Source organism: Poromitra crassiceps, assembly GCF_964638095.1.
Source record: "Poromitra crassiceps genome assembly, chromosome: 11".
NCBI lineage: Eukaryota > Metazoa > Chordata > Actinopteri > Beryciformes > Melamphaidae > Poromitra > Poromitra crassiceps.
In genome coordinates, this window is record NC_139643.1 from 16,518,249 (window position 1) to 16,532,030 (window position 13,782).

The window sequence follows — 13,782 nt, forward strand, 5'->3', positions numbered from 1 at the left end:
GTCCATAAATTAGAAAATCTCCCCTATATATATATATATATATATATATTATATGTGAAGGGTTCTCCTAGGCCGCTATGCTACCCCCAACACTGATGCTGATATGGTGATGTGGTATAAGTGTTGTCTGTTCCTGATTTAAAGGCTACATTACAGTAGAGTGTTCTAATCTAGCTCTTCTAGTATTTGCCTTAGTCATTATATTCACATCACTGATGATTATTTATAAAAAAAAAAGTCATTGTGTAAATATTTTGTGAAAGCACCAATAGGCTGTGGCCACACTGAATTATAAAAAAGGATAGATGTATGTCCCTTGCATGTACAAGTAACCTACTTGTACAGCAGGTGCCAGTAAGCACCTTGAAGGTGTCAGTGACCCGCCTAATAACCAAGAGAAGAAGAGAGCTGGCGTTAGCTAGCTGTTAGCTCTGTGTGCTATGTTACTAATATGGCGATAAAACACCACTGATAGTCCATGGGCCAGACCAGATATCGGTACCATCTGGGTGGGCAAAACTTTACGTATACTAAATTGTTTATAGGGTCAATATAAGTAAATTAATATATGATAGCCTTTCCACAGGAGTAGCTTTTCATATTTATTGGACATTTTCTTATTTTCCCCTATTTAGTCCATGGGCCAAACACAAAAATTGCACATATCGGTACCACTCAAGTGGACAAATTCTAATCATGATTTTTGAACAGGTATATATCCATAGATGATATTTTAGTATGATAGACTTTGCAGAATGGCAGCTTTGTCACAGTTATCGGGTCATGAAGTTAACCAGCCCCTACAATAAATTTGATTCTAGGTGCTGATGCATATCCTATTTTAGGCTCAGGACCTTTACCCATGTTCTATGAGAACATGTTTGACAACATTTTAAAGGGTAGCTTCTTAGCTTTCATTTTAAGCTCAGTTATGAGTCTGTCTGACAAATAAAGAGGTCACATGGGCTCTTCAAAGTGTCAGTGACATTCATTTTTCCACAGTTTTCGCCTAGATTATAGCCTTTATTTCAGCACTGTGGCATCTAGGAACATCACAGACACAAACAACAAACACTGGAATACTCATAGGACTATAAGGATTCAGAAAAGGTATAATGTACCCATACTCTCCCATCGTGAGGGGTGAATTTGGCCCTTTGAATTTGGTAGAAGAATGCCTTCTCGAGGGAAATGGGCCAGTACCCAAAATGTAAGATATCGGTACCATCCGGGTGGACAAATTCTACTTGTGATTTTTTTAAATTCCTATTCATCCCTAGATTATCTTTTTATATGATATACCTTGATGGCCATGGTAGCTTATTAGTGCTTAACCACCCCTCTTAAATTATGGACTTATGGGAATTATGGGAAATCATCTTTCTTTCATTATATCATCTCCCTGGGGTGTCTGGACTACTAACTGTTAATATGACATGTCTAGATATAGGCATGCTATCCTATGATACTATACATACTATACTAGATAGATATACTATACTTAATTGTCTACTAAATTGGCACATTTCTCAGTCAAAAAGAGAGTAAATTGGCACGCTTTTCAGTCAAAAATTGTTTTATTTGTGTTACGGTATATGTACAGCTACATTCAAAATGTTTCCAGTCTTTCAACACAATATTAGGACAATCTACCCTTCCTGAGACCATGTCATCCACGAGGGCAACACCATCATCGTCATTCACATCTGAGTCTATCAGCTGTGCAGCAAGCTCTTCTTCACTGTGTTGGTTGGCACATGTTTGTAGTTTGCACAGGTTTGCGCATTTCAGACCGTTATTGAGACATGTGCACTCTGGTGGTTTGCACGACCTCACACACTTGCAGCAGAGGAACTGCAAGACGGCACCTGGTGCTGGGGAACCGTGCATCCACTGGATTTCAAGCGCTCCCTCATCATCTGTGGTCCACCCATGGTCCTTAAAGTACAGTCCATTGTTGATATCATGGAAAACTCCTTTGTGAATCAACTCAGTCCAGACCAATATGAGTTTGTCAGCTTGTCAAATGCAACTGTTGCCCCGCCAGATATAGCCAACCTGCATGATTCCAGCCACAACATCCAGCAGTGGAGGAAACTGCTCTACAGCACTGCCAGCAAAGCCAGTCTGATCAAATTCTTGTTTGGGGAATGGAAAGGACCCAAACACAGATCGAAACTACAAGACAAGGCCTTGTATGTTACCTGTGAAGTAGTCTGCTTCAAAATCAACAAGAACCAATGGGAGGAGGTAACACAGCTCAAATCCTCTCAGGAAGAAGCTGACACCTGCATGCTAATGCATGCTCTCCATGTAGCAGAGTCTGGCTTCAAGGCAGTGATCATCTTGGCAGACACAGATGTCCTGCTACTGACTCTGGGTTGGAGCAAGGACATCCCATGCCCAATGTACCAAAAATGTGGAACACAGAACAAGACAATGTTCCTGGACATCACCAAACTATGCAAATCACGCAGGGATAGTATTGCTGGCGCCTTGATTGGCATGCACACATTCACTGGCTGCAACACTGTCAGCGCATTTGCAGGACACAGAAAAGTGGGCACCCTGAACAGACAGGACATATCAAGAAGCCTTCCTTGAGCTCAGCCGTGCTTGGGATGTCTCTGATGAGCTCTTCAAGAAGCTGCTGGAAATCATGTGCCACATGTATATGTACCCTCTACACACATTACAGATGTCAACCTCCTCGCATACCAACTTTTCTGCACCAGACGTGGGGAGGTCGAGTCCAGCCAGCTTCCACCATTTGAGGATTGGCTATTAATGCATTCCATTCATGCAAACGATCAGACTGCAATCTGTAGACGGTCTCTTCAAACCCAGCCATCTGTATCAAGCCCCAAGGACCATGGGTGGACCACAGACAATGAGGGGCAGCTTGAAATCCAGTGGATGTGCGGTTCCCCAGCACCAGACCGTTTTGCAGTTGCTCTCCTGCAAGTGTGTGAGGTTGTGCACAGGTCTCAATAATGGTCTGAAGTGCACAAACCTGTGCAAACTACAAAAATGTGCCAACCAGCACACTCAGATGTGAATGACGATGATGGTGTTGCCCTCGTGGGTGGCATGGTGTCTCAGGAAGGGTAGATTGTCCTAATATTGTCCTGAAAGACTGGAAACATTTTGCATGTAGCTGTTCATATAATGTAACACAAATAAAACTATTTTTGACTGAGAAACGTGTCAATTTACTCTGTTTTTGACTGTGAAATGTGCCAATTTAGTAGACAAGCATAGTATATATATCTAGTATAGTATAGTATAGTATAGTATAGTATAGTATAGTATAGTATAGTATGTACAATAGCATAGGATAGTTTGCCTATATCTATGTAATATTAACAGTAGTCCAGACACACCCTAGGCAACGGATAATGAAAGAAAGATGATTTCCAGGGAGGGCATTTTCCTGGTTTTGAACGACAGCAGTCCATAATTTAAGAGGGGATAAGCACTAATAAGCTACCAGTCATCAAGGTTTATCATATAAAAACATAATCTAGGGATGTATATGAATTTAAAAAATCACAAGTAAAATTTGCCCACCCGGCTGGTACCGATATGTTAAATTTAGGGCTCTGGCTCATTTCCCTTGAGAAGTCATTCTTCTACCTTAAGGGCCAAATTCACCCCTCACGATGGGAGAGTATGGGTACATTATACCTTTTCTGAATCCTTATAGTCCTATGAGTATTCCACTGTTTGTTGTTTGTGTCTGTGATGTTCCTAGTTGCCACAGTGCTGAAATAAAGACTATAGTTTAGGCGAAAATTGTGGAAAAATGAATGTCACTGACACTTTGAAGAGCCCATGTGACCTCTTTATTTGTCAGACAGACTCACAACTGAGCTTAAATGAAAGCTAAGAAGCTACCCTTTAAAATGTTGTCAAACATGTTCTCACAGAACATGAGTAAAGGTCCTGAAAATCTGCATAGATAGGGTATGCATCAGCGCCTAGAATCCAATTTATTGTAGGGGCTGGCTAACTTCATGAGCTGATAACTGTGACAAAGCTACCATTCTGCAAAGGCTATCATACTAAAATATCATCTATGGATATATACCTGTTCAAAAATCATGATTAGAATTTGCCCCTTGAGTGGTACCGATATGTGAGATTTTGGGGTTTGGCCCATGGACTATGATGACCAGTCTGATGTAACAGTCAGCCAGTTTGAGTCATGCTTTTTCCATAAAGGGAACCAGCTTTGATTTCTGTTTGCTCGTTGTTGATATTATAACGGCATCGTGGCTCTAAAATAGCATTTTTATGGATGCGGACAACTGTCATGGCACGACTTCCGCTCAGCCATTTCAACCCGTTCTCACTCCGAGCACGTAGCATATTGACGCTTTGTCCCGTCCCTTGTGCGTCGCTTGTTACTAACATGGTACCCTTGAGCGACACATGAAACGACTTGGGCTTTCCGACTAAACTCAATGCAAACCCATGGAAGTAATCTTTGACGCTTATGGCAACTGCTCCCCCATTAGCCTAACTGCTCCCCCGTTAGCTTAACTGCTCCCCATTAGCGTCTGGAGGAGCTAACCTCTCCCAGACCCTAACCCTAAACCTAACCTCTCCCACCCCATGCCTAAACCTAACCTCTCCCAGACCCTAACCCTAACCTCTCCCACCCCATGCCTAAACCTAACCTCCCCCAGACCCTAAACCTAACCTCTCCCACCTCCCACGCCTAAACCTAAACTCCCCCCAGACGCTAATGGGGAGCAGTTGACTAATGGGCGAGCAGTTAGGCTAATGGGGGCGCAGTTGCCATAAGCGTCAAAGTTGACTTCTATGGGTTTGCATTGAGTTTAGTCGGAAAGCCCAAGTCGTTTCATGGGTCGCTCAAGGGTACCATGTTAGTAACAAGTGGCGCATAAGGGACGGGACAAAGCGTCAATATGCTACGTGGTCGGAGTGAGAACGTGTTGGCCATTTCCACTCTGAGAACGCCTTCTCGACTCTGATTGGCTAAATGGCTAAACGGGAAAAGTTCAGCCCTCTTGAACTTTTCTGTCCATCAAAACGTATGCAAATGTGCTGGATATGTACGCTTCATCAGTGCTCCACAGACAGACGGACAGCTGTCTTGAAAATGAATAGAAGTGAACAGTGTTACGATCAGTAGGCAGTAATCCCCTCAACTCAAATATGATAATGTTTACCTATGTATATTTCTGGCTGCCTGGTCGTTGAATAATGCTGAATTATTTGATGGATGTATGATCCTGTGCCTTTAAGAGACTGCACAGGGTGACCTTTTTCTGCTTGCTTCCGGAGGGAAGTAGTTCCGGAGAAAGGCGGACAGTCCACGAGAAGACGACCGGAGCTAGGAGCTATTTTGGATATAATATAAAGCAATGTTTCTGTCCTGCCTTTTGGTCGGGCGTACATGAACGAGTGAGGCCCGGACGGCTCTCACATCTCCCAGACGACAGAGACCAACAGGGACCAAGCTACTAGCCGGCCCGGAGAAAGAGTGGTCTACTAGACAGTGCCAGTCAACCTGCACCAGGTAATTCAGCTAACTTTTCAACAGTCAACAGCCTAATCTTCTTGTATTCTTTGTCAATTCATGTTACACTGGTCGATGTTGATAATATGCCCCTAGACACAAGTTTGGTTGGTAAGTTGGACATTGACAGCGTAACAACAGAGAAATGAACTCAGACAGACAGACACCACGGATCAGTGTGGCCACTCCCATAGTCATCCATACAATATTGTCACAATATCGATATCAAGGTATTGGGTTATATTGTGACATATGATTTTGTCCATGTTAGGGCTGTGCAGCCCTAAGAGGATGATTGAGTCAACAGAAGGGTAACTGAGCACAACTGCAGGGAGCCACACAGCAGGACTGCTTTTATAAATTCAGCATTCTCTGAAACTCTAGAATGAACAATCAGGCTTGTGCTCACTTCCAGACCGTCCTTATAGCTATTTGTAAGATTAATTGATTATGGCATAAAACAACAACTAATTAGAGCAATGAGTTTCTCTTGTTGTGATAGTATGTTGCAAACATGTATCAATTAAAGTTAGAATTAGACAATAGGCCCAGCTTTATTTGATTAATAAAATGTCTGTAGGTTATCAAAAACATTTCCTCATTCAGTCTTCCAGTGTAACAGTCCTCTTACCTTGTGTCAGAAGGTCCAGGTTCATTAGGGAAGAGTGGAGGTCTGTCTTTAGACCAGTCAGTCTTCACAGACAGACAGCTGAGTAGTGGGGACGCTGCTCTGCTCTCCTCCTCCTCCTCCTCCTCACTACTCATCTTCTGGACTTCAGTCAGACTGAGAGGAGAAACAAAAACACACAAAGACACACACACACACACACACACACATGCACAGACACACAAAGGGCTCGGTATTGGAAACAACGCAATATTTTGGAACACTAATTTCCTGATCCGTCAGATAACAACCTTGTGCAGCAGGTACTGTGTTATTGTGATTGCTATGTTATATTGAAGATTTAAGGTCATTTTAGCAGAGCCTGCAATGCCATATTGGGGTGCTACTTCATGACTCAGAATTAAGAATGAAGGCTGAGTCTTGCACCAAGGCTAATACAGTAGTATAACAGTCCTTCTACAACAGCATGAGTGAATACTGGATTCTGATTGGCTAGCAACAGTGGTAAATACGCCAACAACCCACAGTTCGGCTCCAACCGCAGTATCACTCCGCTCGCTGATGCTGACTCCGTTCCCTGTGCTGACTCCGCCCACTGTTAGCCTGCAGTCTGCAAATCTTCAACAAGGAAATGGCCGAACTCTAACACAAGAAAATGTCCGATTTCGTAGTAACGTTTGATTTACTGGGTGGATTGAGTTTTGAGCAGTGGTTAGATGAAGATGAAGGTGAAGTGAACAAAGAACGACATGGTGAAATTGGGGAGAGAGAACTGGTTGAGCTTGAGTTGTCACGAGTTCGGACTAGCGGGATGTCGGACTAACGGGAGGTCGGACTAGCGCCCGGACCCCGAACCTGGGACTGTCAAACAAACAAACGCCCTCTGCCGTCACCAGATATCAACACACCACCACCAAAACGGGCTGCTTTAGAAAACTGTTTAAATAACTGTACTTTTACAGGCAATGTATCAATAACTGTGAATCCTGTTAAGGAATAGGTTAGTTGTTTTTTGGCTCAAAGGCAACTAAATGTTTAGTGCAATCATTGATCTTGTGTATGGAACTATATTCTGTGGCGGAAGGATAAATGTATTCTGAAACCAGTAATGATTGTAAATAAATGAATTGGATGTTACAATTGTGTATTTTTTATATTATTTGGTAGCTGTTGTAGAAAACAAATTTACCACACGAGGTCGGGGGTTGTTGGCTGATTTACCACTGGTACAGGGTTTATAGCACGCCACTCGGCTTCGCCTCGTGCCACAACCCTGTACCAGTGGTAAATCAGCCAACAACCCCCTCCCTCTCGTGGTAAATTTGTTTATCTTACCTTGTGTCAGAAGGTCCAGGTTCATTACTGAAGTCTGGAGGAGGATCATCTTTAGACCAGTCAGTCTTCATCGACAGACAGCTGGGTACTGGAGACTCTGCTCTCTGCCTGTGGTACTGACCACTGGAAACACAAATGTTTTATACATATCATCGTTAGTTATAGACTTCCCTACAATCAATCATTGAATATATGTATTAGATAATAGAAATATAAAATGAGATTCCTGCAATATTTTGAAAAAGTACAACATGCTTAGTTTTGAGAGTTGTATTCAGTTTTCCTATCAAAAATGTTTGAATTTGACCCCACCACGCTCCCTTTACCCAGAGGTCCACAATGGAATTGATGATATTTTAAATGTATGAATTCCTGCTGGGCAAATGTATACATATATTTTTATGAATTATCATGAATCCAATCCAATCCAACTTTAAAGTTTATATCAATATTATATCAATATATATGAGACTAGATATCATCTTAGATGTTGGATATGGTAATCAGTGTTGGGGGTCGTTACTAAAAAAAGAAGAAAAAATAAAAGAAAAAAGTAATGCCTTACTTTACCATATTACTCCCCGGAGAATTGTTTTGTTAGACTGCTCGTTACATTACTTAACATCACCTGAGATGTGCAGCAATGCATATCGCCACCCCTCAAAAGTTTTATTTATTTGTTTATTAAAAGGATCCATATTAGCTGCCACCTAGACAACAGCTAGTCTTCCTGGGGTCCAAGACAAAATATTCATTACATGACATGCAATAGTTAAAATACAAAAACAAAGTAAAAGAACAGAAGAAAGGATAAAAAGCAAGGTGGTGAACATTGATAGTGGTGAACATAGATAGTGTTATAACTGAACCACGCTCTTCCCCTCTCTGCTAATGTTGCTTTTCACACCGTGGCCGGACATTTGTCAATCTATTCTGCATGCACAGGTTTCCACGACAGGATGAATGATGAATGTGAACGTTAAATTGTCCATTTCCATATCAACAACACAATCCACGTGTATGTCAATAAACACAGATCAGGAGTTGGAAAAGTTGTGTCAGTGAAGGGGCTCTGGACCGGTTTCTTCCAGTTAATTCTGCATTCTGGGCATAGACATAAATAATATGGACGCATCTATCCCAGTAAATTTAGTTTTCCTGGCAGAGTTCAAATGGTGGGTGTCACCTTGATTTTTTTGGCAGCAGAGTGGGAGGGAATGGGTTGAGTCCTTCCGCACCTCACGTGAGATGGGAGTTTCCCAGGGCCGCAGCTCCGCCTGCTATTGGTCCATGATCGGCAAGCTGCATGACCACTGGACAGGCAATCTGTCAATCACCCCCTTTTCTATCATCCATTTTACTCGGGCGAGTTATATCAAAATGTACCCCCCTACAGTTTTTTATGAAAAGGTGAAATTAGCTATATAGGCCAAACCCGTGTTTCGCCCCATACTGGAAACATGTTTAATCCTGTTACAAAGTCAGGCATTTTAACATGGGGGGAATGCCTACTGCCCCCAATGCCTAGTGGCCATTCGAGGAACTACAGCTTTTCAATTCACTTCCGCATCCTCAGAGGGAAGGGGGTGGGCTTGCCCACTGGTTCTGGGCTTCTGCACTAGCTCGCTCGCTCATGCTGCAGTGTCAAACTAGCGACAACAAGTACACAACATCTCCGGCCGGGATTTTCAGAATAAAACCCCACCAGTGTTAAGGATTGTTGGTAATCTGAGACATTCAACATTCAGTAGGTAGTTGTATAGCAAGCTAAAAAGGCTTTTGAAAGTTATTTTTCAAACAAGAATCTTTGGCACGTCGAAAAATGTTAACTGAATAAGTACGGTAAGGTATTGCCCAACATTTGATGAAAAATTGCCCTGGAATTGATCAAAAATGCCCCCGAAACATGTTTCACAGGGGCAAAAAGGCCTTGTTAAAACAAGTTAACTTCCTGCCCACCACTATAGTTTAATTTAACATCTGTGGACTGCAGCAGCACTAAGTTACTCGTATTTTCAGACCTAATCTCAATGATCTGCATTCTAAACAATACACAAGGTGACACCATATCCTGCTTAGTCAGTGAATTTACTTCTATGAAATGTGTTGTGTAAATAAAGTTGCCTTGCCGTGAATGCAATTCATGCAACACTTCGCTGCTATAAAGTCGTCAGATACACTCTGCAGCGTAGCCTGTTTCAATAAGCTGAGTCTGCCCACCACCAGTTACACATGCGCTGGTAGCAATTTAACAAGTGCACCTATATCCTTCCTGCTCAGCGGGCTAGCAGAGGGAGAGGGTGGGGGTCTACCCTGTGTGTGTGGTGTGCTCGCAAGTAGGACTCGGCTCCCTTCGTTCATAGCAAAGAGCCGTTGAATAGACTTGGATCACGACATCACTACTATGAAAGTTGGTGCTACAATGGATCAGCCGGAGGGATCACTGTCTCTGATTGGCCTGAACCAACCAATCACCGCTCCTCATACCTAAACCTAACCAATCATCACTCCTCCCCATCCCTTCAGTCCATCCATTCTAGTAATTAATTGCTTTTAACACATTGACTGCCAGCCGTTTTTTTCTTGCTGTAGGTAGCTTCTGCCAAGCCGTTTTTTGAGGATTGTGGCTCATTTTACGAGAGCCGAGGATTATTTTCTGCTTGGAGTTTGTGAACATACAATATCTCAAAAGTACTAATAGAATGTGTACTTTCTCTGTCTAAAAGAGTTAGTTTGTAGAGTTAGTAGTTATGTAAGCATTAGCAGTTGAATACAGCATGGTTTTAGCATCAGAAAAAATATTCAGAGATAAACGGCTTTTTGTGAAATTCGATAGAACTGTCACTTTAACCATTCATTTTTGGCTCTCTCTCTCTCTCTCTCTCCCTCCCCCTCTCGCTCTCTCTCTCTCTCTCTCTCTCTCTCCCTTCCCCTCGCTCTCCCTCCCTCTCTCTCTCTCTCTCTCTCTCTCTCCCTCCCTCTCGCTCTCCCTCCCTCTCTCTCTCTCTCCCTCCCTCTCGGGAGGGAGACGCACTAGGTTTAATCCTAGTGAGAGGGGGAGAGGGAGAGAGAGAGAGAGAGAGAGAGAGGGAGGGAGGGAGAGAGAGAGAGCGAGAGAGAGAGAGAGAGGGAGAGAGCGAGATGGAGAGTTGCTTCAACTCCTCCCTCTTCTTGGCTGCAGCGGCCGTCACAGTCTAAGTGCTTTGCTGCTGCCTGTGCCTGTCTGCACGGCCGCTGTTTGAGGAAGTCGGCATGGACTTGCTCGCTTCTTGGAGTTTTGGTTGAGAGAAGCTTTTGCGATTCTGGTCATATTTATGCTGCGTGTTTCAAAGTGTGTTCCAACTGTAATCTATTATGTAAATTTGCAATCCCGCATCGCCAGCAATCAGCGCGAAAAAGAAAGCGTTTTCCCCCATCAATTTTCATGAGAATGGCTGGGGTGAGAATGGCGTGACAAGTTAAAAAAAATGCTTTCCTTCCTCTAGCCAGGAGAGCACTGTTGCCACTTAGTGGGTCGGTGGAATGGGTTGTAAACGTTCGGTGGCTCCAATAATTATATAAGAGATGTAAAAGGGTTAGATGCACAACCCACCGTCAAAAAAAAAAAATCGATGCCAAAAACGTGTAAACACGTTGTTGGCAGTCAACAGCTGGATTCTGAAAACGTGTTTACACGTTGTTGGCAGTGAATGTGTTAACAGTCAGCTGTTGTGTTGCACAATCCTGCATGAAAAAGTTACGAACATTTAATTTTTTTTCCCATAAAAATTATCCTGCAGCTGATAATTGAATAACTTATGTAATGCAAGTAATGACATAGTGTTTGATTTAGTAACTGTAATGTGATTACTGGATTTAGGAACCGTAATACCTTACTCTACTCGTTACAGACAAATGTAATGTGATTACAGTGATGTGTTATGCTGTAATGTGTGATGGCCTGCAAACACCCTTCACATGGAGACAATTTAACACTTTCATTTTTTGATATATCCATAAATGAGAAAATATCCCCTACATGTAACACAAATTGCCCTAAACTTGAACTTGAACTTTTTGAATGACTGAGATAGCTCTCTCAGATCAAAAGTATTGAGTATTTTAATCTGTTATGTGTCTAAGAGTAAAACGTGAGAAGAATGAGTTTAAACATTCCACAACATAATATTTTCTACAGTGGCATTCCACCAAAACCATAAGAATAAATACTTTCCCTTTTGTTTTATGTTTCATGAAAATAATTATTCACCATGATGTACTACAGAGATGAAAGTAACCAAATCACTCAAAATCTCAAAATACCTGAAAAAACTCATCTCCGACATTCTTTGGCTCATTGCCAACAATGTGTAGCAGCAAAATGTGAAGGGTTCTCCTAGGCCGCAATGGTACCCCAACACTGATGCTGATATGGTGATGTGGTATAAGTGTTGTCTTTTCCTGATTTAAAGGCTACATTACAGTAAAGTGTTCTAATCTAGCTGTTCTAGCATTTGCCTTAGTCATTATATTCTGATGATTATTTATTCAAAAAAAGTAATTGTGAAACGTAACAAGTTTAATCCATCTCTCTCTAAATTCTGTAATAAATGTAAGGTCGCTGAAGGCTCATACATGTATTTCCACTGTATTTTTGTTTGCCCTGCTATTCATGACTTCTGGGTCAAAGTGTGTAAAGAAGTTGATACCAAATTCGGGAAAAAAATTACACTTGACCCTATCTCCTGCATTCTGGGACTACATACGGCAGCATTAAACCTTGTCTCCTCTTCATTGAAGCTGCTCAAAGTGCTTCTTTATAGTGCAAGAAGATGTGTTCTTCTTCAGTGGATTTCAGACTCAGCCGTAACAGTTTCACAGTGGATTCAGAGTGTTATGGAACTTCTCCCTTTGGAAGCTATCAGCTTTTGGCTTAAGGATAGGCCATTCAAATTTTTTCAAATCTGGAACCCCTTTCTGGACTATATTGGAGAGGATAGGGCCCGGGCCCTTCGGAGTGGTCTCTGCGGACTGGCATGGACTGACATTTCTGTTTAGGACTTGACATGTGGTGGGTCTTTATGTATTTATTGTGTCTGGATACTCCTGCTGTACCTATTTTTACAGTGTTAACCTTCTGCCTGCTGTAGATGCTCTGTGTGTTTGTTTTTGTTTGGTTCCGTTTGTGTGTTTGGTTTTATGTTTTGCTGATATTATTTTTGTGGAGATTGTGTGTGTTGTGTTGTGGGTGTGTGGGTGTGTGTGTGTTGTGTTGTGGGTGACTGGGGACGGAGGGCATATTATGTGTTATCCCATTAAACACTTACTGTAGGCCCCTCTGATAACTAAAAACTGAATAAACAATACTTAAAAAAAAAATCATTGTGTAAATATTTTGTGAAAGCACCAATAGGCTGTGGCCACACTGAATTCTAAAACGGATAGATGTGTCAGTTGCATGTACAAGTAACCTAGCACCTTGAAGGTGTCAGTGACCCGCCTATAAACCGAGAGAAGAAGACAGCTGGTGTTAGCTAGCTGTTAGCTCTGTGTGCTACGTTACTAATGTGGCGATAAAACGCCACTGATGACCAGTCTGATGTAACAGTCGGCCAGTTCGAGTCATGCTGTTTCCATAAAGTGAAGCAGCTTTGATTTCTATTATAACGGCATTGTGGCTCTAAAATAGCATTTTTATGGATGCGGCTGTCATGGCGCGACTTCCGCTCAGCCATTTCCGCTCTGAGAACGCCTCCTCAACTCTGATTGGCTAAATGGACGGTGACTATCTGTCCATCCATTACGTCCATCCAGAAAAAGTTCAGCCCTCTTGAACTTTTCTGTCCATCAAAACATATGCAAATTTGCTGGATACATACGCTTCATCAGTGCTCCACGGACAGACGGACAGCTGTCTTGAAAATGAATGGAAGTGAACAGTGTTACGATCAGTAGGCAGTAACAGTCAACACCCTAATCTTCTTGTAATCTTTGTCATTTCATGTTACAATGGTTGATGTTGATAATATGCCCCTAGACACGAGTTTGGTTGGTAAGTTGGACATTGTAACAACAGAGAAATTAACTCAGACGGACAGACACCACAGATCAGTGTGTGGCCACTCCCATAGTCATCCATACAATATTGTCACAATATCGATATCAAGGTATTGGGTTATATTGTTTGATTTGATTTTGTCCATGTTAGGGCTGTGCAGCCCTAAGAGGATGATTGAGTCACCAGAAGGGTAACTGAGCACAACTGCAGGGAGTCACACAGCAGGACTGCTTT

At 42.3% G+C, this 13,782-nt stretch overlaps 1 protein-coding gene across 1 annotated transcript in view; it reads right to left on the bottom strand.

The window, feature by feature from the left end:
• Positions 1 to 13,782, bottom strand: part of LOC310784858 (NACHT, LRR and PYD domains-containing protein 3-like) — an 83,666-nt gene that overhangs the window by 68,335 nt on the left and 1,549 nt on the right. The window contains exons 3-4 of the mRNA XM_083645894.1: positions 7,512 to 7,634; positions 6,180 to 6,332 (exon numbers count right to left, since the gene is read on the bottom strand). Coding sequence (XP_083502020.1) covers positions 6,180 to 6,332; positions 7,512 to 7,634 — 276 coding nt within the window. The remainder of the gene's footprint in view (positions 1 to 6,179; positions 6,333 to 7,511; positions 7,635 to 13,782) is intronic.